The sequence below is a fragment of the Pseudophryne corroboree genome, chromosome 2 (assembly GCF_028390025.1).
Source record: "Pseudophryne corroboree isolate aPseCor3 chromosome 2, aPseCor3.hap2, whole genome shotgun sequence".
NCBI lineage: Eukaryota > Metazoa > Chordata > Amphibia > Anura > Myobatrachidae > Pseudophryne > Pseudophryne corroboree.
Genome location: NC_086445.1, coordinates 860,342,930 through 860,367,581, shown reverse-complemented (window position 1 = coordinate 860,367,581; position 24,652 = coordinate 860,342,930). Strand labels below are relative to the sequence as shown.

General features: G+C 47.7%; 1 protein-coding gene across 16 annotated transcripts in view; it reads right to left on the bottom strand.

Annotated features, from left to right (window-relative positions):
* Nucleotides 1–24,652, bottom strand: part of NCOR1 (nuclear receptor corepressor 1) — a 426,430-nt gene that overhangs the window by 69,969 nt on the left and 331,809 nt on the right. For 13 of the 16 annotated variants that reach the window (XM_063955846.1, XM_063955845.1, XM_063955858.1 and 10 more), the window contains 7 exons: nucleotides 24,334–24,417; nucleotides 23,980–24,227; nucleotides 23,531–23,888; nucleotides 23,168–23,392; nucleotides 2,779–2,988; nucleotides 2,468–2,617; nucleotides 1,720–1,914 (listed from right to left, as the gene is read on the bottom strand). In XM_063955846.1, coding sequence (XP_063811916.1) covers nucleotides 1,720–1,914; nucleotides 2,468–2,617; nucleotides 2,779–2,988; nucleotides 23,168–23,392; nucleotides 23,531–23,888; nucleotides 23,980–24,227; nucleotides 24,334–24,417 — 1,470 coding nt within the window. The remainder of the gene's footprint in view (nucleotides 1–1,719; nucleotides 1,915–2,467; nucleotides 2,618–2,778; nucleotides 2,989–23,167; nucleotides 23,393–23,530; nucleotides 23,889–23,979; nucleotides 24,228–24,333; nucleotides 24,418–24,652) is intronic. The other 3 variants (XM_063955848.1, XM_063955861.1, XM_063955857.1) reach the window with 1 other exon arrangement.

Below are 24,652 nucleotides of genomic sequence, written 5' to 3'. Positions count from 1 at the left end.
AGGGGAAGCAACAGGAGGGTACCCCTAAATCTGATACCCTTTGGGCAGAGGCAATGGCCAGAAGGAACACCGTTTTCGCCGTCAGACACTTGAGGTCCACAGGTTCAAATGGGGTCTCCTATAGAGCCTGGAGAACTAAAGAAAAATCCCATGGAGCCACTGGAGGGACAAAGGGAGGTTAAATGCGAAGGACTCATTGAAGGAAAGTTGGAACATCAGGCAGGAAAGAGATTCTTCGCTGGTACCAGACTGACAGAGCAGAGACATGCACTTTAAGGGATGCCAGATGGAGTCTGAGATCTAACCTAATTTGGGGAAAAGCAAGCACCATGGAAACTCACAAGAACAGATGCTCATCGTGTCTTCCAACACATCACTGGAAGGAAGCGTGTCAAACTCGGTAATAAATGCGCGCTGAGGTAGGCTCGGTGCCTTGAGCATTGTTTGAATCACAGAGCGGGAGAAACCCTTGGATCTTAGGAGGGATGTCTCAAGAGCAATGAAAGACAACCGAGCTAGGTCCGAGTGCCGCCAGGGTTATTGAGACAACAGGTCTGGTCATAGAGGAAGTGGAAAGGGAGTGTCTATGGAGAGATACTGTAGATCGGTGAACCAATGGTGCTTGGCAAGGCCTGAGTGATCAACAGCACAGTGTCTACTTCTTGCTTGAATTTGCAAAGAACCTCGGGAAGGAAGGAGACTGGAGGGAAGAGGTACACACAGCTGTAAGGTCCACTTCCCTGCCATAGCATCCACAAAGGCTGCATCGGGATCCCTTGTCGTGGACCCGCATACGGGAACTTTGTGATTGTGTCGTGAGGCCATGAGGTTCACGTACGGTAGGCTCCATTTGAGACCCTTCCCCAGGACGGGGGCTGATAAGCGGTCCGCTATCTGTGTCAAAACCTGTGAGAAGGAAGACGCCCAGGATGGTTGCTGGACAGTGTCTGGTGAGGTGGAATATAGCAATTTGCACACAGACCATTCTGTACAGTGTCCTGAGGGGATAATGCTGCCTTGTTACCTTTGCCCTTGGAAGATATAACAACAACAAATCAATATGGGAGGAGGAGCAGCTCAGAGGCTGGAAGCCGCAGTGGAATCGCACTCTGAGCTGTGGGAGGGGTCACCGGGGGAGAGCTGACCTCCCCTTGCTGACGTTAACCTACTGGGCCACTGGCCTCTTAAAAGTTCCCCAGTACCAGTATATGTTGCCCTGGTGGACCGGAGAAAAGGCTGCAAAAAGACGAGGATCCCCGCAAGCGGGGAACCGCCTTACCTGTACCCCGTTCTCCGACTGCAGCATAGGGTCCCCAGATAGCTTACTAGTTGGGCTCCGTGGCACCCACCGTAATTGCCGGTCCACACATCGGTATTACGGTGCCGGCGGGAGGTTGAATAGCAGCAGGGCTGTCGTCTTTAAGACTGCCTAGTGCTGCTTGCTCTAAGTAATAAAAAGAAAAGTGAAATAAAAACATAATATAAAAAGCAGCTTGGGGCTACTGTTAAAAGTCCTGCCGGAACCAAAGTAAAATTGGCTAAGCCCTGGCTCGGGGGCAGAGGGCCAAATCATCCTGGGATCTCAAAAGCTTTAACTGTTTGTAATCCAGTCCTCTCCAACCACCTACACCCCAATGTCGTCCCTGTGGATGCCTATGGACCCTGAAGAAGAAAGATCACGTTGACCAGTGTAACCTGTAACCACGCAATTTTACTTACCAGGCCGCAGGTAATGTTCATTCTGGGAGGCAGCAGCTGCAGCAACCATTCTCTCTCGCTCCCTCTCCCGATCTCTCTCTCTTTCCCGTTCCCTATCGCGCTGTTCCTTTTCTCGCTCGCGCTCTCTCTCACGCTCCCTTTCAGCATTGGCAGAGGATGCAGCAGTTAGGTGTGATGGATGTCCTAAGGAATAAACTGGGAAATTATATTTCGAGTTACCCAATTCATTGTGAATGGAAAGTAAATATAAAAAATTAGGGCACATAAACAGCCCACTATAGGTCTATATGCAACTTAAATTAGTTTGCGCCATATAAAGCAGTATGGTCTGTGGAGGGGGTGTCACTTTTGAGCACATTAGTGTCCATAGTCTTAGTGGCCTGGCCAATGCAGTTATGTTCATATAATAATGAACAGGTGAAATATCAGTACATCTACATAAGTGGTTGCTCAGTTCAGTCTGACTGTGAGATGAGGATCTCACCATCCCTGAATACATCTACAAAAAGTTTTATGAAATTACGTTTTAACACCTTTCCTCCTGTGAGTACACAAGTGTAACTTACAGGTAGCCTCATTATCTAAATACTCTGACAGGACGGACTTAGATTTGATCTAGAATGAGATAGTAATGGATAGAAGTTTCCATAAATGTTTTAATGTAATAAGTGCTCAAAAACATGGAGGCTGTATTTTATGGGCATAAGAATGTCCCTATTTTTCATAAAACAACAAATAGCCAACAGACCTGGAGACATGGAAGCTGGGTTGTATGGTCTGGGAGGGAATGCCAGCTGTGTCCCTGGTATGTATGTAATTCTGTCCATCGGTGGAGTACTTGTTCCTCCAGGGTGAGGTACCAAAATAGTAGGTGGCATGTTGGTTAAGTCGATAATTCCTGTTTAAAGAACAAATAATATATTTAGTGCGGAGTGTAGTTGAAAAGTACTATAAATATCAATAATAATACACATGCTAAAAAAAGGCACTTAGGAGTAATCTGAGAAAAATAGTCCCAGGGGACAGAGTGAAGAAATTCAAACGTAAATGACGACTCACCTCGTGCACCTGGATATGGAATAGCTAACCCTTGTTCTCTTGGGGAAAGCCCTCTGCTGACATCCGGTCTTAAATTAACCTGCATCTGCTGGGAAGTGATGTAGTCATTTAAGATGGTCTGTCGTGTGTTCTCCATGGCATAGAGCTGGTACTGACTAGGGTAGCCAGGGGTTGGGGACAGCTGTCTTTGAAACAAGTAGGCTGCAGCAGCTGAAGAAAGAAAGGTTAATAGGGTTATGTATTTTATATTAATCATTTACACCTTAATGACAAAAGGATTCAAATGTTTTAGGCACATGTTGCAATACAAATTTAAACTCTGTAACGTAAGCAATATGGTATTGTGACCATTCCTTCTGTACCCAGTCTATCATTTATCAAGGTCTCCATATAAATAAAATAAACAGCAACGGTCAAAAAAATAAATAAATAAGAGTATATAAGCTAAACTCCTACTGCCACTTTGTCTTACTAATATATATTACAATCAGATTTGCATTAGTGATAAGTTATTCCAAGCATGTAAAAGGTTAGGAGCATGACTGTGTGCTTATATCCTAAGCATGACACAGTAACAGTTAACTGCAGTGATACTGTATGTCAACCAAAACTGTTAAACAAACCATAAATTGGGAAGCATCCTTATATTATAGTGTAATTTTGTCCTTACCTGTAAAATCCTTTTCTCGGAGTCCATGGGGGACACAGGGATCACTATGTGTGGTATGAGTGGTGAGCTAGCCTGAGCACCAAACAGTTACATTTCTTTATCCAGCAGCACAGGCTTCCTCCCCTTCTATACCCGGCCTCCAGCCCAGGATTCCAGTGTAGCTAACAAGTCTAAGGCAAGGAGTAAGAATAAGGAGAAGGAAGACCAGCACACACCAAGATGAAACATACCAAGGCGTGGAGAAAAGGGGGTGCCCGGAAGGAGAAATACAACCCCACAAGCCAGGTGCGTCAGGAAGGGTGCTCTGTATACACCATGAACTCAGAGAACAGGATTTCATAGGTAAGGAAAAAAAATACCCTTTTCTCATTCATCCATGGGGGACACTATAATAGAATAACTGTGGGATGTCCTAGAGCAGTCTCCCTAAGGGAGCTCCTGTGCTTCGCTGAGAATCCTATAGCAAAACCCTGCATCTGCAGAGGCAAAGGTGTCAAAGGCATAAAACTTAATGAAGGTATAAGCAGGGGACCACGTTGCGGCCTTACAAGGCTGCTCAGTGGAGGCGCTGCAACGAGCAGCCCACGAAGTGCCAACAGCCCTGGTGGAATGAGCACATGCAGAGGCCAGGGCCGGACAATTAGCCAAGGAGAACATCTGTCGAATAGTCACACGGAGCCACCTGGCCAAGGTCTGTTTAGTGGCCAGCAAGCCCCGCTTGTTGATATCATACAGAACAAAGCGGGGATAAGTTTTGCAAAACTCCCTAGTTCTTTCCACATAAATCCGGAGGGCCCACACATCATCAAAGGACGCCTGCTCTAGGGAAGCATCGGGTGCATGAAAGCACGGCACCATCTCCTGATTGATATGGAACTGGGATACGGCCTACAGAAGATAACCCATGCGCATGAGGAGGACAGCACTGTCTGGATGGGAAAAAAAAGATCCCCAAGACATGGCACTTAAATCCGAGACTCGTCGAGCTGAAGCAATCACAAAGAGAAACACCACGCAAGCCAGCGATGGCCAACAGTATCAAGGGGTTCAAAAGGGGCTGACTGCAAAGCCCATAGGACAAGAGACAAGATCCACGGAGCCACCGGTTGAAAAAAAGGGAGGCTGCACTTGTGAGTATCCCCTGTAGAAAGGTCTGCACATCAGGCAGAAAGCTCCACCATATGCTAGAGTGAGGAAAGACGGAGGCCCAAGTTCAAACCCGACTGGAGAAAAGACAGGAATCTGAAGAGATAAAAAGATATGGAGTTGAAACCCCGAGCCACACACCAATTGAAATAGGTTTTCCAAATACTGTGATAGATTTAGGCTGCTGAAAGTTTTCTAGCATTAAGCGTGGTACGGATCACAGGTGGAGAAAACCCTTTAGTTCTTAAGACGGATGTCTCAAGAGCCACCCCGTCAAAGACGGCCAAATCCAGATCCCAGCACGGGCCCTGATATAGCAGGTCTGGTCGGAGAGGGAGAGGCCACGGGACGTTGATTCAGAAGAACTGTGTACAAAGCTCGGTGCTTCCACTTCGGAGCGATAAGCATCACTGTGCTGTCCTCCAACTTTAACTTGAAGAGAATCCACAGAATCATCAAGGTTGCAAGAAATATCTAGATGAGCGGAAAGCTCCACCCAACTCCCAGGGCATCCACCAGAAAAGATCCTGGACTTCTTGTGTGAGAGCAGTACCTTGGCAACTTGTGATTGTCTTGGGAGGCCATCATGTCGTTGTCCAGACAGCCTCAACGCTGAACAAGAAGTTGAAAGACATCCGGATGGAGAAACCATTCTCCCACATAGACGTCTTGTCGACTTAGAAAGTCTGCCTCCTGGAATGTGCACCGCTGACAGACGGGAGATACCCCGCTGCCCACTCTAGAATCTGGCTCACCTCTTATTGCACCTCGACTGCGGGTTCCTCGCTGATGATGTAGACGATGGCTGTAGCATTGTCTGACCTAACCTTTACCGGACGGTGTCGGAAAAAGTCCTTTGCATGACAGAGAACCTTGTACACTGCTCTGAGATTGAGTATGTTGATTGGGACTCTGCTTCCCGAAACGTCCAGTGGCCCTGAAACGTCTGGTAACAAGTCTCCTGGCAGCGGGGACTAGCATCTGTGATGAGAGGAACCCAATCCTGGATTCAAAAATGGTGGCCCCTTCTTCAGATGGGACCGGTGGAGCTACTATAAGAGACAGTGATGGACATCTCGAAAGAGAACAATCACCTGTGTATTGAAATGCAGAGTGGATCGATTCCACTTGGCCAATATCTCTAATTACAGAGGACAGGAGTGAAATCATGTGTATTCCACCATCTCAGAGGCGGAAGCCATTGTCCCCAGGACCTACATACAACAGCCAATGGAGACTCGACGACGCTCCAGAAAGACACAAATTCTGGCTAGAAGAACTGCTGGACACAAGAGTCGAGAAAAGCCCAGAAGTGTAGCATCCTTTGGGATGGATTGATGTTGGACTTAGGCCAATTGATGACCCAGCTGTGAGACTAGAGGAGATCCACAGTGAGGCGGAGATGATCCTGCAGCAAAAGATGTGGGCAACAGAAGGAGGTCGTCCAGATAAGGCAGTTTTCATTTCCCCCTGCCTCTGAGATGCGCCGCCATGACAATCGTGAAAACACAAGGAACCATGGAGAGAAGAAAAGCAAAACCAAAATTGGAAGTGTTTTTCCCAAACTGCAAACCTGAGGTAGCGCTGGTGGGAGTTGAGAATGAAAAATAGGATTTTGGTACTTACCAGGTAAATCCTTTTCTTTGAATCCATAGGGGGCACTGGAGTACTCTTGGGATATGGACGGCTTCCGTAGGAAACAGGGCACTGAATATTTAAAATAAGAATTTACTCACCGGTAATTCTATTTCTCGTAGTCCGTAGTGGATGCTGGGAACTCCGTAAGGACCATGGGGAATAGCGGGCTCCGCAGGAGACTGGGCACTCTAAAGAAAAGATTAGGTACTATCTGGTGTGCACTGGCTCCTCCCTCTATGCCCCTCCTCCAGACCTCAGTTAGGGAAACTGTGCCCGGAAGAGCTGACATTACAAGGAAAGGATTTTTGGAATCCAGGGTAAGACTCATACCAGCCACACCAATCACACCGTACAACTTGTGATAACCTTACCCAGTTAACAGTATGAACAACAACTGAGCCTCACTCAACGGATGGCTCATAACAATAACCCTTATTTAGCAATAACTATACACACGTATTCCAGAGAGTCCGCACTTGGGACGGGCGCCCAGCATCCACTACGGACTACGAGAAATAGAATTACCGGTGAGTAAATTCTTATTTTCTCGGACGTCCTAGTGGATGCTGGAAACTCCGTAAGGACCATGGGGATTATACCAAAGCCTCCAAACGGGCGGGAGAGTGCGGATGACTCTGCAGCACCGAATGGGCAAACACAAGGTCCTCCTCAGCCAGGGTATCAAACTTGTAAAATTTTGCAAACGTGTTTGAACCCGACCAAGTAGCAGCTCGGCAAAGCTGTAATGCCGAGACCCCTCGGGCAGCCGCCCAAGAAGAACCCACCTTCCTTGTGGAGTGGGCTTTCACTGATTTTGGATGCGGCAATCCTGCCGCAGAATGAGCCTGCTGAATCGTGTTACAGATCCAGCGCGCAATAGTTTGCTTTGAAGCAGGAGCACCCAGCTTGTTGGGTGCATGCAGGATAAACAGCGAGTCAGTTTTCCGGACTCCAGCCGTCCTGGCTACATAGATTTTCAAAGCCCTGACTACATCAAGCAACTTGGAAGCCTCCAAGTCCCGAGTAGCCGCAGGCACCACAATAGGTTGGTTCAAATGAAATGCTGATACCACCTTTGGGAGAAATTGGGGACGAGTCCTCAATTCTGCCCTGTCCACATGGAAGATCAGATATGGGCTTTTACATGACAAAGCCGCCAATTCTGACACACGCCTAGCTGAAGCCAAGGCCAACAGCATGACCACCTTCCACGTGAGATACTTTAGCTCCACGGTCTTAAGTGGCTCAAACCAGTGGGATTTCAGGAAATCCAACACAACGTTAAGATCCCAAGGTGCCACCGGAGGCACAAAAGGGGGCTGAATATGCAGCACTCCTTTAACAAACGTCTGAACCTCAGGCAGTGAAGCCAGTTCTTTTTGAAAGAAAATAGATAGGGCCGAAATCTGGACCTTTATGGACCCCAATTTTAGGCCCATAGTCACCCCTGACTGTAGGAAGTGAAGAAATCGACCCAGCTGGAATTCCTCTGTTGGGGCCTTCCTGGCCTCACACCGAACCACATATTTCCGCCATATGCGGTGATAATGCTTTGCTGTCACATCCTTCATAGCTTTTATCAGCGTAGGAATCACTTCATCTGGAATGCCCTTTTCCGTTAGGATCCGGCGTTCAACCGCCATGCCGTCAAACGCAGCCGCGGTAAGTCTTGGAACAGACAGGGCCCCTGCTGCAACAGGTCCTGTCTGAGAGGCAGAGGCCATGGGTCCTCTGAGATAATTTCTTGTACCAAGTCCTTCTTGGCCAATCCGGAACAATGGAGTATTGTTCTTACTCCTCTCTTTCTTACTATCCTCAGTACCTTGGGTATGAGAGGAAGAGGAGGAAACACATAAACCGACTGGTACACCCACGGTGTCACTAGTGCGTCCACAGCTATCGCCTGAGGGTCCCTTGACCTGTCGCAATATCTTTTTAGCTTTTTCTTGAGGCGGGACGCCATCATGTCCACCTGTGGTAGTTCCCAACGATTTGCAATCTGTGTGAAGACTTCTTGATGAAGTCCCCACTCTCCCGGGTGGAGGTCGTGCCTGCTGAGGAAGTCTGCTTCCCAGTTGTCCACTCCCGGAATGAACACTGCTGACAGTGCTAACACGTGATTCTCCGCCCATCGAAGAATCCTTGTGGCTTCTGCCATTGCCATCCTGCTTCTTGTGCCGCCCTGGCGGTTTACATGGGCGACGCCGTGATGTTGTCTGACTGAATCAGTACTGGTTGGTTTCGAAGCAGGGGCTCTGCTTGACTCAGGGCGTTGTAAATGGCCCTTAGTTCCAGTATATTTATGTGTAGCGAAGTCTCCAGACTTGACCACTGTCCTTGGAAGTTTCTTCCCTGAGTGACTGCCCCCCATCCTCGGAGGCTTGCATCCGTGGTCACCAGGACCCAGTCCTGTATGCCGAACCTGCGTCCCTCGAGAAGATGAGCACTCTGCAGCCACCACAGCAGAGACACCCTGGCCCTCGGGGACAGGGTGATCAGCCGATGCATCTGAAGATGCGATCCGGACCACTTGTCCAACAGATCCCACTGAAAGAAGGGAATTGCTTCGTATGAAGCCACCATCTTTCCCAGGACTCGCGTGCAGTGATGCACCGACACCTGTTTTGGTTTCAGGAGGTCCCTGACCAGAGATGACAATTCCTGGGCCTTCTCCACCAGGAGAAACACCTTCTTCTGTTCGGTGTCCAGAATCATGCCCAGGAAAAGCAGACGCGTCGTAGGAATCAGCTGCGACTTTGGGATATTCAGAATCCAGCCGTGCTGTTGCAACACTTCCTGAGAGAGTGCTACGCTGACAAACAACTGCTCCCTGGACCTCGCCTTTATGAGGAGATCGTCCAAGTACGGGATAATTATAACTCCCTTCTTCCGAAGGATTATCATCATTTCCGCCATTACCTTGGTAAATATCCTCGGTGCCGTGGACCGGCCAAACGGCAACGTTTGGAATTGGTAATGACAGTCCTGTACCACAAATCTGAGGTACTCCTGGTGAGGTGGGTAAATGGGGACATGCAAGTAAGCATCCTTGATGTCCAGCGACACCATAAAATCCCCCACTTCCAGGCTTGCAATAACCGCTCTGAGCGATTCCATTTTGAACTTGAATTTCTTTATATAAGTGTTCAAGGATTTTAAATTCAGAATCGGTCTCACCGAACCGTCCGGTTTCGGTACCACAAACATTGTGGAATAGTAACCCCTTCCCTGTTGAAGGAGGGGGACCCTGATTATCACCTGCTGGAGGTACAGCTTGTGAATTGCCGCCAGTACTACCTCTCTTTCCCTGGGGGAAGCTGGCAAGGCTGACTTGAGGTAACGGCGGGGGGGAGTCGCTTCGAACTCCAGCTTGTACCCCTGAGATACAATTTGTACAGCCCAGAGATCCACCTGTGAGCGAGCCCACTGGTTGCTGAAGTTTCGGAGACGCGCCCCCACCGCACCTGGCTCCGCCTGTGGAGCCCCAACGTCATGCGGTGGACTTAGTGGAAGCAGGGGAGGACTTTTGTTCCTGGGAACTGGCTGCATGGTGCAGCTTCTTTCCTCTACCCCTGCCTCTCACTAGAAAGGATGCGCCTCTGACCCGCTTGCCTTTCTGAGACCGAAAGGACTGCATTTGATAATACGGTGCTTTCTTAGGCTGTGAGGAAACCTGAGGCAAAAAAGTCGACTTTCCAGCTGTCGTTGTGGATACGAAGTCCGAGAGTCCGTCCCCAAACAATTCCTCACCCTTATAAGGCAAAACCTCCATGTGTTTTTTAGAATCAGCATCTCCTGTCCATTGCCGAGTCCATAAGACCCTCCTGGCAGAAATGGACATTGCATTAATTCTAGAGCCCAGCAGGCAAATGTCCCTCTGGGCATCCCGCATATATAAGACGACGTCTTTTATATGTTCTAGGGTTAGCAAAATAGTATCCCTGTCGAGGGAATCAATGTTGTCTGACAGAGTATCAGTCCATGCTGCTGCAGCACTACACATCCAGGCTGAAGCAATAGCAGGTCTCAGTAGAGTACCAGAGTGTGTATACACAGACTTCAGGATAGCTTCCTGCTTTCTATCCGCAGGCTCCTTTAGGGCGGCCGTATCCTGAGACGGCAGGGCCACCCTTTTAGATAAGCGTGTGAGCGCCTTGTCCACCCTAGGGGATGTTTCCCAACGTAACCTGTCCGTTGGCGGGTAAGGGTACGCCATCAGTAACCTCTTAGAAATCACTAGTTTCTTATCAGGGGAACTCCACGCTTCTTCACACAATTCATTTTATTCATCAGATGGGGGAAAAGTCACTGGCTGTTTTTTTCTCCCCAAACATATAAACCCTCTTGGTAGTAACCGGGTTAACGTCAGAAATGTGTAATACATCTTTCATTGCAGTAATCATGCATCGGATGGCCTTTTTAGACTGTAAATGTGTCTCATCATCGTCAACACTGGAGTCTGACTCCGTGTCGACATCTGTGTCAACCATCTGAGATAGAGGGCGTTTATGAGCCCCTTACGATTTCTGAGTCGCCTGGGCAGGAGCGGGCTGAGACCCCGGCTGTCCCAAGGCTGCAGCGTCATCAAACCTTTTATGTAAGGAGTTGACATTGTCATTTAAGACCTTCCACATATCCATCCAATCAGGTGTCGGCCCCGACGGGGGTGACACCACACTTATCTGCCCTTGCTCCGCCTCCACGTAACCTTCCTCATCAAACATGTCGACACAGCCGTACCGACATACCGCTCACACACAGGGAATGCTCAGACTGAGGACAGGACTCCACAAAGTCCTTTGGGGAGACAGAGAGAGAGTATGCCAGCACACACCACAGCGCTATATAACACAGGGATTTTCACTTACAATAAGTGATTTCCCAATAGCTGCCTTATATGACTTATCTGCACCTAAATTTATGTGCCCCCCCCTCTCTTTTTCACCCTTCTTGTACCTGGATACTGCAGGGGAGAGCCTGGGGAGCTGCTTCCAGCGGAGCTGTGAAGGGAAAATGGCGCTGGTGTGCTGAGGAAGAAGGCCCCGCCCCCTCAGTGGCGGGCTTCTGTCCCGCGTTTTGTATATGTTAATGGCGGGGTTTTTTACATATATACAGTACCAGACTGTATATATGTATTTTTTAATGCCAAAAGGTATATTAATTGCTGCCCAGGGCGCCCCCCCCCCAGCGCCCTGCACCCTACAGTGACCGGAGTGTGTAAGTGTGCTGGGAGCAATGGCGCACAGCTGCGGTGCTGTGCGCTACCTTAAATGAAGACAGGAGTCTTCTGCCGCCGATTTCGTCGTCTTCACTCTTCTGTCTTCTGGCTCTGCAAGGGGGACGGCGACGCGGCTCCGGGAACGGACGATCGAGGTCAGGTCCTGTGTTCGAACCCTCTGGAGCTAATGGTGTCCAGTAGCCTAAGAAGCACAAGCCAGCTGCAAGCAGGTAGGTTTGCTTCTCTCCCCTCAGTCCCACGTAGCAGTGAGTCTGTTGCCAGCAGAAACTCACTGAAAATAAAAAACCTAATAAATACTTTCTTTTCTAGCAAGCTCAGGAGAGCCCACTAGGAGCACCCAGCTCTGGCCGGGCACAGATTCTAACTGAGGTCTGGAGGAGGGGCATAGAGTGAGGAGCCAGTGCACACCAGATAGTACCCAATCTTTTCTTTAGAGTGCCCAGTCTCCTGCGGAGCCCGCTATTCCCCATGGTCCTTACGGTGTTCCCAGCATCCACTAGGACGTCAGAGAAATTTAGAACACTCCACCCCTCCATATCCCAGAGTACCTCAGTGTTTTTTACTGAGCCGAACAGGAGCTATAGAGAGGTTGACAATGGAGTATTACATATAACATAACGGACAACAACGAAGTTGACACATAAAGTTACTGACAACGAAACAGTTGACACCATAACCAGTACTTGATAATTTGAACCAGTCGGTGAGAGTGTGTTACCATAAGATCCCCTGAACTTACCACAAACCAGGTAAAACTGCTCTGTCCAGTGCCCCCTATGGATTCAAAGAAAAGGATTTACCTGGTAAGTACCAAAATCCTATTTTCTTTTTCATCCACTAGGGGTCACTGGAGTACTCTTGGGACGTACCAAAGCTTCCCCCGTGGGCGGGAGAGCTGTTTGGCACCTGTAACACTAGGCGGCCAAAGCTAGATGCTGATGCCGCAAACGTATCAAACTTGTAAAAGCGCACAAACGTGTGCACTGAAGACCATGTAGCCGCACGGCAAAGCTGCGTCGTAGAAGCTCCACGACCAGCTGCCCATGAAGTTCCCACAGAACGTGTGGAATGAGCTGTTACTGATGTAGGCGGCTGTAACCTAGTATTAAGGTAAGCCTGACCTATGGTCAGTTTTATCCATCTGGATAAGGTCTGCTTAGACGCTGGCCAACCCATCTTGGCAGCATCATAGAGAACAAACAACGTATCAGTCTTACGAACTGTAGACGTTCGGGATACATAAACGCCTAAAGCGCGTACCACATCCAGAGCTCCAGAATGTGCTGTTAACACAGGAACTACTATTGGTTGATTGATGTGAAAAGATGACACTACCTTTGGTAAGAAAGCGGGATTCGGCCGAAGTTCCGCTCTCTCATCATGAAACACCAAATACGGTGGCTTGCATGACAAGGCACCCAAATCTGAAACACGCCTTGCTGACGCTAAGGCTAGAAGAAAAATAGTTTTCCAAGTGAGAAACTTTATATCCACTTGCTGTAAGGGTTCAAAATATGAAGACTGTAAGAAATCTAAAACCAGATTCAAGTCCCATGGCGCTGTAGATGGAATGAATGGAGGCTGTACTCTGAGGACACCTTGCAGAAAAGTGTGTACCGACGGCAATAGAGCCAATCGTCTTTGAAAGTAAATTGACAACGCAGATACCTGCACTTTTAGTGTAGATAAACGCAGTCCTCCATCTAACCCCGTCTGTAGAAATAACAAAAGACGGGATACCTTGAAAGCTGATGTCGGAAACTTCCGAGCTTCACACCAACCTATACAGGCACGCCAAATTCTGTAATAATGAGCTGCCGTAACTGGCTTCCTAGCACGTAACATGGTTGGTATAACAGATTCCGGAATGCTCTCTCTTCTCAAGAGGGCGGTCTCAACAGCCACGCTAAATCGGGGTAAAGGAACGGACCCTGTTGTAACAAGTCCGGACGTAGAGGGAGCGGCCAAGGATCGTCTGCGAGTAGTCCGTGGAGATCCGAGAACCAAGCTCTTCGAGGCCAATTAGGAGCCACTAATATGACTGTGACAGACTCTCTTTTGATCTGTTTTAGCACCAGAGGGAGCAGCAGAAACGGTGGAAACAGATACACTAGGCTGTATGGCCACGCGATTGTGAGAGCATCCACAGCCACTGCCTTTGGATCTCTCGTTCTGGACACATACTGGGACGCCATCAGGTCCAGCTGAGGGTAACCCCACCGCTGAACCAACATGTGAAACACCTCTGGATTTAATGCCCATTCTCCTGGATGAAAATCCCGACGGCTGAGATAATCCGCCTCCCAGTTGTCCACTCCCGGAATGAACACTGCCGACAATATCACCTGGTGGTATTCTGCCCAATTGAGGATTCGAGCTACTTCCCGCATTGCCATGCGGCTTCTCGTTCCTCCTTGTTTGTTGATGTATGCGACTGCCGTTGCGTTGTCTGACTGCACTTAGACAGTCTGAGAGCGAAGCTTGTGTACTGCTTGTCGTAGTGCATTGTAAATTGCGCGGAGTTCCAGGACATTTATAGACCGCAATCTTTCGTGATCCGCCCAGAGACCCTGGAGTTAACAATTTTGAACTACAGCTCCCCAACCTCTGAGACTCGCGTCCGTCGTTAGAATTATCCAATTCCAGCCGCCGAATAGTTTCCCTGCGGTTAAATTGTGTTCCTTGAGCCACCAGAGTAGAGACACTCTTGCCCTTGGCGACAACCTCACCCTGTGGTGAATCTGCAGATGTGAGCCCGACCACTGTGCGAGCACATCCAGTTGAAAAAGGACGTGAGTGAAATCTTCCGAACTGAAGCGCTTCGAAAGCCGCCACCATTGTTCCTAAGAGGCGAATGCACAAATGTACCGAGACTGTGCGTGGCTTGAGCACTAATTGTACTAGATGGCGAATAATCTGTACTTTCTGTTGTGGTAGGTAAATTCTTTGATTTACCATATCGAGAATCATACCTAGGAATTGAAGGCGTTGAGACGGAATGAGATGCGATTTTTTAAAGTTGACAATCCAACCGTGGTGAACTAGTACATTGTACGTTAGTAACGCATGTTGGAGAAGCATCTGTTGAGACGGGGCCTTGATGAGCAGATCATCTAAATACGGAACTAATGTCACTCCCAGGGATCTGAGATGAGCTATCATCACAGACATCACTTTGGTGAATACCCGAGGCGCTGACGAAAGGCCAACCGGTAGAGCCTGAAACTGGTAATGGTTCTGGCGTATTGCAAACCGCAAGCATCTCTGATGAGGCTGCCAAATCGGAATGTGTAAGTACGCATCCTTGAGATCTAGCGCAATCATGAATTCCTTTGGCTCTAAACCCGCAATCACTGAACGCAGAGATTTCATCTTGAATCTGTAGTAAGTTACGTACCGATTGAGACCATTTAAGTTCAATATTGGCCTGACTGAGCCATCCGGCTTCGGTACCACAAACAGACTGGAATAATAATCCTGACCCTGTTGGTGTACAGGGACCGGAATCAAAACTGCTGAATCCAGTAGGGACTGAATGGCAATTTGCAGAACCTCCCTCTTGTTGTCCGACAGAGGCAGTCCTGTCTTGAAAAACCGCAGTGGCGGAAGACAGTCGAACTCTATTTTGTAACCTCTTAACACTAAATTGCGGATCCACCCATCCGCGGATGTCTGGAACCACGCCAAATGGAACGTCTGAAGGCGTGCTCCCACAATCGGAGAACCGAGATGGGCAGGTAGCCCGTCATGCCACTGGCTTGTCGGTGACCTTAGCGTCCTGACGACTTGTGTTGGTTTGTTGGAAACCACGTCCACGACCCCGTCTACCAGGCGTGGCTGTTCCTCTGCCACGTCCGCGAAAGGACTGAGGTCTAAAGGATTTGAACGTAGGTCCAGAGTACCTCCGTCTTGGTACCGGTGGAGGCAATGGTAAGAAAACAGACTTTCCTCCCGTGGCCTCAGAAATCCATGTGTCCAATTCAGGACCAAACAACTTCTTGCCACCGTAAGGTAACGCCTCTATACCTCTTTTGACCTCTGCCTCCGCTTGCCAAGAACGCAGCCAGAGTGCTCGTCGTGCCGTAACTAGCGACGATGAAAGGCGAGAAGTGAGCTGACAGACGTGAGTAGAAGCTGTACAGAGATACTCCGCAGCCTCACACATTTGATCAGCAAGAAGTATAAGGTGTTCGTCATGGAGGGCAGACTTGAGTTCTGTTATCCATACTATGAGCGCCTTAGTGACCCAGATGCCAACCAAGCCAGGTTTCAGCAGCACTCCTGCTGCTACATACATGGACTTTAGCATAGTTTCTATTTTGCGATCTGAAGGGTCTTTAAGCGTAGTAGCAGCTGGCACTGGTATGGTTAATTTCTTTGTAAGCTTCGACACTGACGAATCAACTATTGGTGGATTCTCCCATGTACATGTCACAGAGTCTGGAAACAGGTAACTAGACTTAAATCTGCGAGGTATAGAAAACCGTTTATCTGGAGTCTGTCGTGTTTCTACTAACATCTTATTAAGAGACTCCGAAACAGGAAAACACATTGGAGTTCTCTGTCGTTTAGTAAATACGACCTGATCATTTGTCAGAGGCTCCTCAGTTTCTGTAAACTTCAGAGACTGACACACCGCTCTGATGAGATTATCAATGCCTGAGCTGTTAAAATCCTCACTATCTGACTCCACTTCGCCCTCCTCACACTCATCTTGTGCCGTGAGGTCTGCCATGGAATCGTCAGAATGCAACATAGCAGAAACTGGTAAATCATAAGACATATGAAATTTATCCCGTCTACCCAAAATGGATTTGGACCTTTCGCAAGGCGGAGACGCCTCCGGTAGTTCTGGCGGTCTCACCCTAGACTCAGATCTTGCCGCTTCCCGCTCTTGTCGAGCGGCGGTCAATTCTGATTGCAACCCAGCCAGTATATTGGCTAGCAAATCCCATGGAGGGTCCGGGGAGGAAATTGGCTTTAAAACCGGAGCAGAAATTGTACTCGGAACAGAATCCACAAAACATACTGGACATGTGGTAGATCCATCCGGTAACACACTGCTACAGACTTTACAGTGATGCTTTTTAATTTTTGCTGGTGCCTTACTCATTATGGAGATAGACAATACAATACACAAACAAACAGACACTTGCACGACTCAGTAATATAGTACTAAGGTGTCTCTATATATATATCTGGCCAAGTGCAGTACACGTGGCCAGTACTATGAAATGTGATCCCAAATTCCCACTAACACCCCTGCGCCTCCGGTGGAGTAGAGATGTAGTACTGGAACGTTCTGGAATCACAGCAGGAAGACACAGGAAGCATGGTTAAAATGGCTGCCATGCTTAAAATCATAGTCAAAGTACAGGTTACAAGCTGATAAACTGACAACTCATCCCTGCAGACTAGCATACTGCTGTTGCTGCAGTTTATCCCCCCTCGTGCCGCTGATTGTATGCAGTCTGTAATGCCCCCCCCCCTGTATGCCCCGTTGCGGATGCAGTGCTGGGCGGGCAGAGTGTGGGGCCGCCAGCGGGAGCCGGGTAGCGGGACGCGCTGGGACAGACAGCGGGGAGCGCGTCCTGAAGCGCTCTGAGCAGCGGCCGGAGCAGCGGTGGGGGCCGGAGCAGCGGCGGCGGGCGGGCTTAGAGGGATCCCTCATCAGTGTTAACGAAACTTTTGTCCCCACACAGCGGAGCGGGGCGGCAGCGGGAGCTGACCGCCCCAAGCAATATACCTTTACTCCTGCTTGTGGTGAGGCTCCGACGGGGCTTCTCTGCAAGCGCCAGCCAGCCTGTCTGCAGGAGGTCTATATGGCTGTGAGGGTGCTCATTTATTGAGGACCGACACGCCAAAGCTGCTAGTAGCAGCTTGCACTATCCCTGACCCTGCCTTTTGGAAGGGGGAAAGGGATGTGTATGAAAAAAGAAAAAATATTAACTTAAAAAAAAAAAAAAAAAATATTCAAAAGAATTGTGGACCAAGCCACAGACCTGTTGCTACTTCGAGCACAGAAAAAACACTGGGGTACTCTGGGATATGGAGGGGTGGAGTGTTCTAAATTTAAATATTCAGTGCCCTGTTTCCTACAGAAGCCGTCCATATCCCTAGAGTACTCCAGTGACCCCTAGTGGATGAAAAAGAAATATGTACAGTGCATCCAGAAAGTATTCACAGTGCTTTACTTTTTCCACATTTTGTTATAGACTTATTCCAAAATAGAATAAATTAATTTCTTCCCTCAAAATTCTACACACAATACTCCATAATGACAACATAAAAAAAGTTTTTTGAAATTTTCGCAAATTTATTAAAAATATATGTTATGGTAAGAACTTACCATTGATAACGGTATTTCTCCTAGGTCCTCAGGTTCCACAGGATAACAATGGGATATGATGGAGCGTCAGCGGATTGGCACCAATCGATCAAAGCTTCCTGGCCTCCCAGGATGTAACGGGCCCGTCCATATATCCCCGCCCACTGGCTCAGGCAAATCATTTGTATTCCAAAGCACTAGGCAGGAGCATCATGTAGAGCCCTAATCAGGCAAGAAGAACACACATGCACACCCTTCCGTACACGAAAGAAGAGGTTAGTGAGTAGAAGGATCCTCAAATCAGGTGCGTCAGAGTGGGATCCCTGTGGAACCTGTGGACTTAGGAGAAATACAGTTATCAACGGTAAGTTCTTACCATAACGTATATTTCTCCTGCAGGGTCCACAGGTTATCCACAGTATAACAATGGGATTTCACAAAGCAATTTAGTGGTGGGGACACTCCTGATTGGACAAGAGAACCCTTCGCCCGAATTCAGCGTCATGAGAGGCAAAAGTATTCAAGGCATAATGTCTAATGAATATGTTAATGGAAGACCATGTGGCTGCCTTACAAATCTGTTCTGCTGAAGCACCACGCTGTGCTGCCCATGTGGGACCTACCTTACAAGTAGAGTGAGCAGAGACATTAGCCGGAACAGGGAGATCAGCCTGAGAATATGCTTCTGAAATCGTCATCCGAAGCCATCTTGCCAGCGTCTGCTTATTAGCAGGCCATTCTCTTATGTGAAATCCGTACAGAATGAAGAGAGAATCTGTCTTTCTGATGGCACTTGTACGATCCACGTAGATCCTTAATGCACGGACCACGTCCAGCGATGCATCTCCCGCAGAAAGTCCCGATACCTGAAAAGCCGGGATTACAATTTCTTCATTAAGGTGGAATTTAGACACCACCTTAGGAAGATACCCAGATCTAGTTCTGAGAACTGCTTTATCTGGATAGAAAATCAGAAATGGGGAACGACATGACAGCGCTCCTAAATCTGATACTCTTCTAGCGGATGCCATAATCAGCAGAAAGAGTGGCTGTCAACCATTTAAGATCCACTTTATCAAGTGGTTCGAATGGGGCAACGTGAAGGGTTTTCAGGACTACACAAGTCCCACGGCACTGTAGGCGGAACAAACGGAGGTTGAATGCGCCGCATTCCTTGGAAGAAAGTACGCACATCCTGCAAACTGGCAATTTTCTTTTAGAACCATACAGTCAATGCCGATACTTGCACTCTCAAGTAAGCCACCTTCAAACCTTTATCCATTTCTGCCTGAAGGAAAGCTAAGACCCTGGAAACTCTGAAAGATTTAGGGTCCACATTTCTATCACTGCACCAATGAATATAGGCTTGCCATATTCGGTGATAAATACGAGCTGAGGAAGGTTTCCTTGCTCTGAGCATTGTTTGAATTACCTGTTGTTAGAATCCTCTTGATTTCAGGATAGAGGTTTCAAGAACCACGCAATCAAAGACAGTCTGGTCCAGATGTCTGTGATAACAAGTACCCTGCATCAGTAGATCTGGACGTTGAGGAAGCAGAAGTGGAACCTCCATTGACATTCTCTGCAGATCTGACCATGGTCTGGCTCCTGCCGCACCAAACAAAAAACTGATTTGCCTGAGCCAGTGGGCGGGGATAGATGGATGGGCCCGTTGCATCCTGGGAGGCCAGAAAGCTTTGATCGATTGGTGCCAATAGGCTGATGCTCCATCATATCCCATTGTTATCCTGAGGACAACCTGCCGGAGAAATGAAAAACTAAGAAATCACATGTACATAAGTTCACAGCCTTTGCTCAATACTTCCTTGATGCACCTTTGGCAGCAACTACAGCTTCAAGTCTTTTTGAATATGATGCCACAAGCTTGGGATACCAATCTTTGAGCAGTTTCGCCTATTCCTCTTTGCAGCACCTCTCAAGCTCCATCAGGTTGGATGGGATGCACAGCCATTTTCAGATCTCTCCAGAGATGTTCAATCGGATTCAAGTCTGGGCTCTGGCTGAGCCACACAAGGACATTCACAGAGTTGTCCTGAAGCCACTCCTTTCATATCTTGGCTGTGTGCTTAGGGCCGTTGTCCTGCTGAAAGATGAATCGTCGTCCCAATCTGAGGTCAAGAACGCTCTGGAGCAGGTTTTCATCCAGGATGTCTCTGTACAATGCTGCATTCATCTTTCCCTCTATCCTGACTAGTCTCCCAGTTCCTGCTGCTGAAAAACATCCCCACAGCATGATGCTGCCACCACCATGCTTCACTGTAGGGACAATATTGTCCTAGTGATGAGTGGTGCCTGGTTTACTCCAAACATGATGCCTGGCATTCACGCCAAAGAGTTCAATCTTTGTCTCATCAGACCAGAGTATTTCGTTTCTCATGGTCAGAGAGTCCTTCAGGTGGATTTTGGCAAGCTCTAGGTGGGGTGCCATGTGCTTTTTACTAAGGATTGGCTTCCGTCTGGCCACTCTACCATACAGACCTGATTAGTGGATTGCTACAGAGATGGTTGTCCTTCTGGAAGGTTCTCTCTCCACAGAGGAATGCTGTAGCTCTGACAGAGTAACCATCAGGTTCTTGGTCACCTCCCTGACTAGGGCCCTTCTCCCCCGATCCCTCAGTTTAGACGGCCAGCCAGCTCTAGGGGGAAGTGTCCTGGTGGTTCCGAACGTCTTCCATTTACGGATGATGGAGGCCACTGTGCTCATTGGGACCTTCACAGCAGCAGATATTTTTCTGCACCTTTCCCCAGATTTTCCTGTCTCGGAGGTGCCTGGTTTGTGCTCAGACATGCACTGTCAAGTGTGGGACCATATATAGACAGGTGTGTGCCTTTACAAATCATGTCCAATCAACTGAATTTACCACAGGTAGACTCAAATTAAGCTGTAGGACATCTCAAGGATGATCAGTGGAAAAAGGATGCACCTGAGCTCAATTTTGAGCTTCATGACAAAGGCTGTGAATACTTATATACATGTGATTTATTAGTTTTTTATTTTTTTTAAATAAATTTGCAAAAATCACAAAAAAACTTTTTCACGTTGTCATTATGTGAAATTGTATGTAGAATTTTGGAGGGAAAATTTAATTTATTCCATTTTGGAATAAAGCTGTAACATAACAAAATGTGGAAAAACTGATGCGCTGTGAATACTTTCCGGATGCATTGTAAGTAGGCATCCTTGATGAGGTCATGAAATCCTATGGTGTCAGAGCCAGAAGAATGGAGCGCAGAGACTCCATGTGAAATGAACATGAAGGTATCTGTTAAGTGACTTAATGCTCAGAATGTGTCGGAACGATCAGTCTAGTTTATAAAAAAGAAAAAGGTTGCTATAAAAGCCTGTGCCCCGTTGTGCTGGGGGAACAGGAGTTATAACTTGGGAAGCCAAAAAAGAGCGAATGGACTCTCGAAAAGCTTCTGCTTTTCTTTGATCTGAGGGATGGCCTGTGGAAAAAAACTGGTCCGAAGAACATTCCCGGAAGGAAAGAACTTAACCCTGTGAAATTTCGCCCTTTACCTGAGCTTCCAAAGTCACTGACGACCAGACATTGCCAAAAAGCAGAGGACGACCTCCCACCATGGGAGTTCCCAATTGGAGGCCTGCCCAGTCAGGCATAAGGCTCGTCGGACGGTTTTGCAGCTAAGCATCTGTTTACCCCTGGACTTCGAGCTCTTAGAGGAAGATCCCTGGAACCTGTCGAAAGACTGGCCCTCTCTGCCTTACCTTGTGGGTGAAAGTAGCGAAAAGTCGAAGGTCTCAACCTAGGTGCTGTCGCAGAGAATAGAAAGGCTGTTTTGGAATCCACCCCCGTAGCCGCCAGTCTTGTCCAATTCTGGACTGAACAGCACATCACATGAAAAGGGAAGAGCCTATAGGGCCTTTCTGGAATCTGCATCGGCACACTATGTATGAAGCTAGAGGGCTCTCCTGGCAGCAACCGCAGATGCCGAAACCTTAGTAGTAAGAATGGCAGCCTCACCAAGATAAGTGCTTGCAAGGGAGATATGCTCAGAGACAATTAAGTCAGAAATGTGAGAACCAGAGTGAAGACCGCCCTTCTAGGAAGTCCGCCCAACATCCTATGGCCTTAGCAACACAAGTGGATGCACCTGCATTAGAAAAGATTGTTTTAAGGAAACTTTCCATCTTCTCATCTGGTGGATCCTTAAGGGAGGCTGTGTTTGGTATAGGAAGGGTAGTGGATCTAACAAAACAGGCAATGTGTGTATTCACCGGAGAGGGGGGGGCTCCAATTTTTCCCCATCTGGGGCTGGAAGTAGATAAAATGTAGAAATGATTTTAGATACCAAAAACCGCTTGTAAGAATGAGCCCATGGCTCCACTAGGAGGTCTACCAGCCCGCTGTGCAGAGGAAGGGATTTCAGCCGCCGCCTTCTCTTGATGTTTAAATACATGGACATCAGACTTAGAAGACTGATCTAAGTCCTAAATTAAAAGCACGGATCTAACCAATTAGGGCTTCAACATACACTTGTGCTTGGTAATCTTCTGGAACAGATAAAGTTTCAAAATCTGAAGAAATTGAAACGCTGTCCTCACGGGCGGAAGAAACATCTGAATCAGAGTCATACACAGAAAGGGGTGTGGAGCTGTCCTGTCTGGGTGGCATGCGCTTGGACAGCCTGTCCCTGTCCAACATCTGTTGGAGAGAAGCATACACCTGTGCTAGGCCCTAAAGACTGTGAAAAAGTCAGAAACCATGGCGGTTCTATGGCAGCTGGTTGTGCATTTCCCTGAGCAGGCAAAACATTAGCCTATTGAACAGCACCTGTATCTACAGCAGCAGGGGGAGGTCTAGGATTCGCAAGCTGGTTCACTAGCTGACGAACATTAACAGAGAGCGTGGAAGCCCATGCTCGTTCCTGAGAGGAAGCAGCCGCCGAAAGGAACCTCACACTGCATATCTTGCAAACACAGAACGCACAAACCATCATGACAGGTGTGAGCCTTTCCAAATCATGACCTGGCCCCCACTATCCAGCGCTACCGGCAGACTCCCGCACCTTACCTGATCTCTGTCGTGCTGGCTGCAGCTCTTGCTCCCTGGTGTGCTGTGGAGACTGGCTGGGGACACTGACTGCATTGGGTTATAGGAGGGGAGGGAGCCTGTGTTGCTGGGTAAAGAAATGTAACCGTTTGGTGCCCAGGCTAGCTTACCGCCTATACCCAAAATTTATCCCTATGTCCTCAGGAATGAATGAGAAAGTTGTTTACACTAAATGAAGGAAGAATTACATGATGCACACTGATTAATAGGAGATTTACTAACATTCCAATCAAAAATCTTATTTCCACTCATGGAAGATAGCTAAAATTACATACCGGGATCCAACGCTCTGTGGAACTGGATAGGATCGAGGTGAGGAGGCAGATGAGCTCTATAGACCTCTCCAGGGGTGGCGCCCCGCATATGAGGATCAAAGGGACTGTGAGCAGAGGATGGATCTACACCAGGAACAGGGGACTTCACTACAATGTTCTCTCTTTGTGTGGGGGTTAAGGTGTTTTTTCTCTCATGACTGGAAGACTTTCCTGGAGTAAGTCCACCTGAAACAAAAACAATACAATAAGTACGTATTATGAGTGGGAAGGGGGAGGTCGATATAACATACTATCTAGAGAACTGAAACTAGTATCACTTTAGGCATGTCATCTTTTCAAAGAGACAAGAATGTAATTTCTTACCTTCTGATGTCCGTGCCATAGGTGAACTTCTGGACATAGGGCTGGGATAGTTCACTGGAGTTCTCCTGGCATTGGCATCCTCATAAATTCCAGGGCTCAACTGGGACTTTGAGGCTTCATGTAGAGTTGACCGGAGCACTGACGTACCAGAACTGACTACGGATGTGTGACGTGATCGAATAGCATCAGAGGATTTAGAGTCTTCATATTTTGCTCTATCGACCACTTTTAAATTTTCTGGCATCATCTCCATTTGTGGCACCCCACGTGGCAACTTACTTGGACCCATGATCAAGGACTTCACGTTGTGTTTGATGGTTGATTGACCAGAAGAACCTTCATGTTTTATAGGTGTTCCCTGTTAGAAGTTCAGTAAACAGTATTTATGTACTTTCACAGACAGAATAATAAAAGACTTGCATATACAGAAAGCAAGGTAAGAAATTCACCTGGGAAATTGAACCTTCCATTATTGTCCTAGAACTTTCTGGGGTCTTGCGACTTTCTTGACTAATGAGGTCCTGCCTGGGGATTTCATGAATGGAGCGTCCCATTTCTTTGATTGTAGTGACACCATCATAAGGCTTGCCCTTGGTGATGGCTCCTTCAAATGACCTTATTGGAGGACTTTCACGTTTTATTTGCTTAGCATACTTGAGCCCTTCTTCAAAGTTCTCAGATGTGGCTCTAGGTGTGCCTGGTAAGAACGTAATTACCAAAATTTACTGGCTATTATCAATACAATGAAGGCTATTTTAACTGTATCTGAAAGAATAATGGTCCAGAAGTCTATTGATACTTACCTTGCATGATTGAGCCAGTCATGACCTGCCTCTCTTTCAGCTCTGAGTGGGGGCTGCCTTTGGGTAGAGTACGACATATCAATCCTGAGAACACAAAGCAACATGTAAGTCGTGTAATATTCACAAGACAAACAGCCCCAAATTAAATTGTAATATACAGTATATCTAGTGGAGTTATATATAGAACTATATTTACAATAAAAAAATTAAAGGAAGAACCTTCAATATTGTAATAGTGTTTACTCCAAACAGCAGTTAATGGCAGTTAATACTATTATTGTACCACATAAATTCCTCTCGCAAGTGACTGAATCATGGG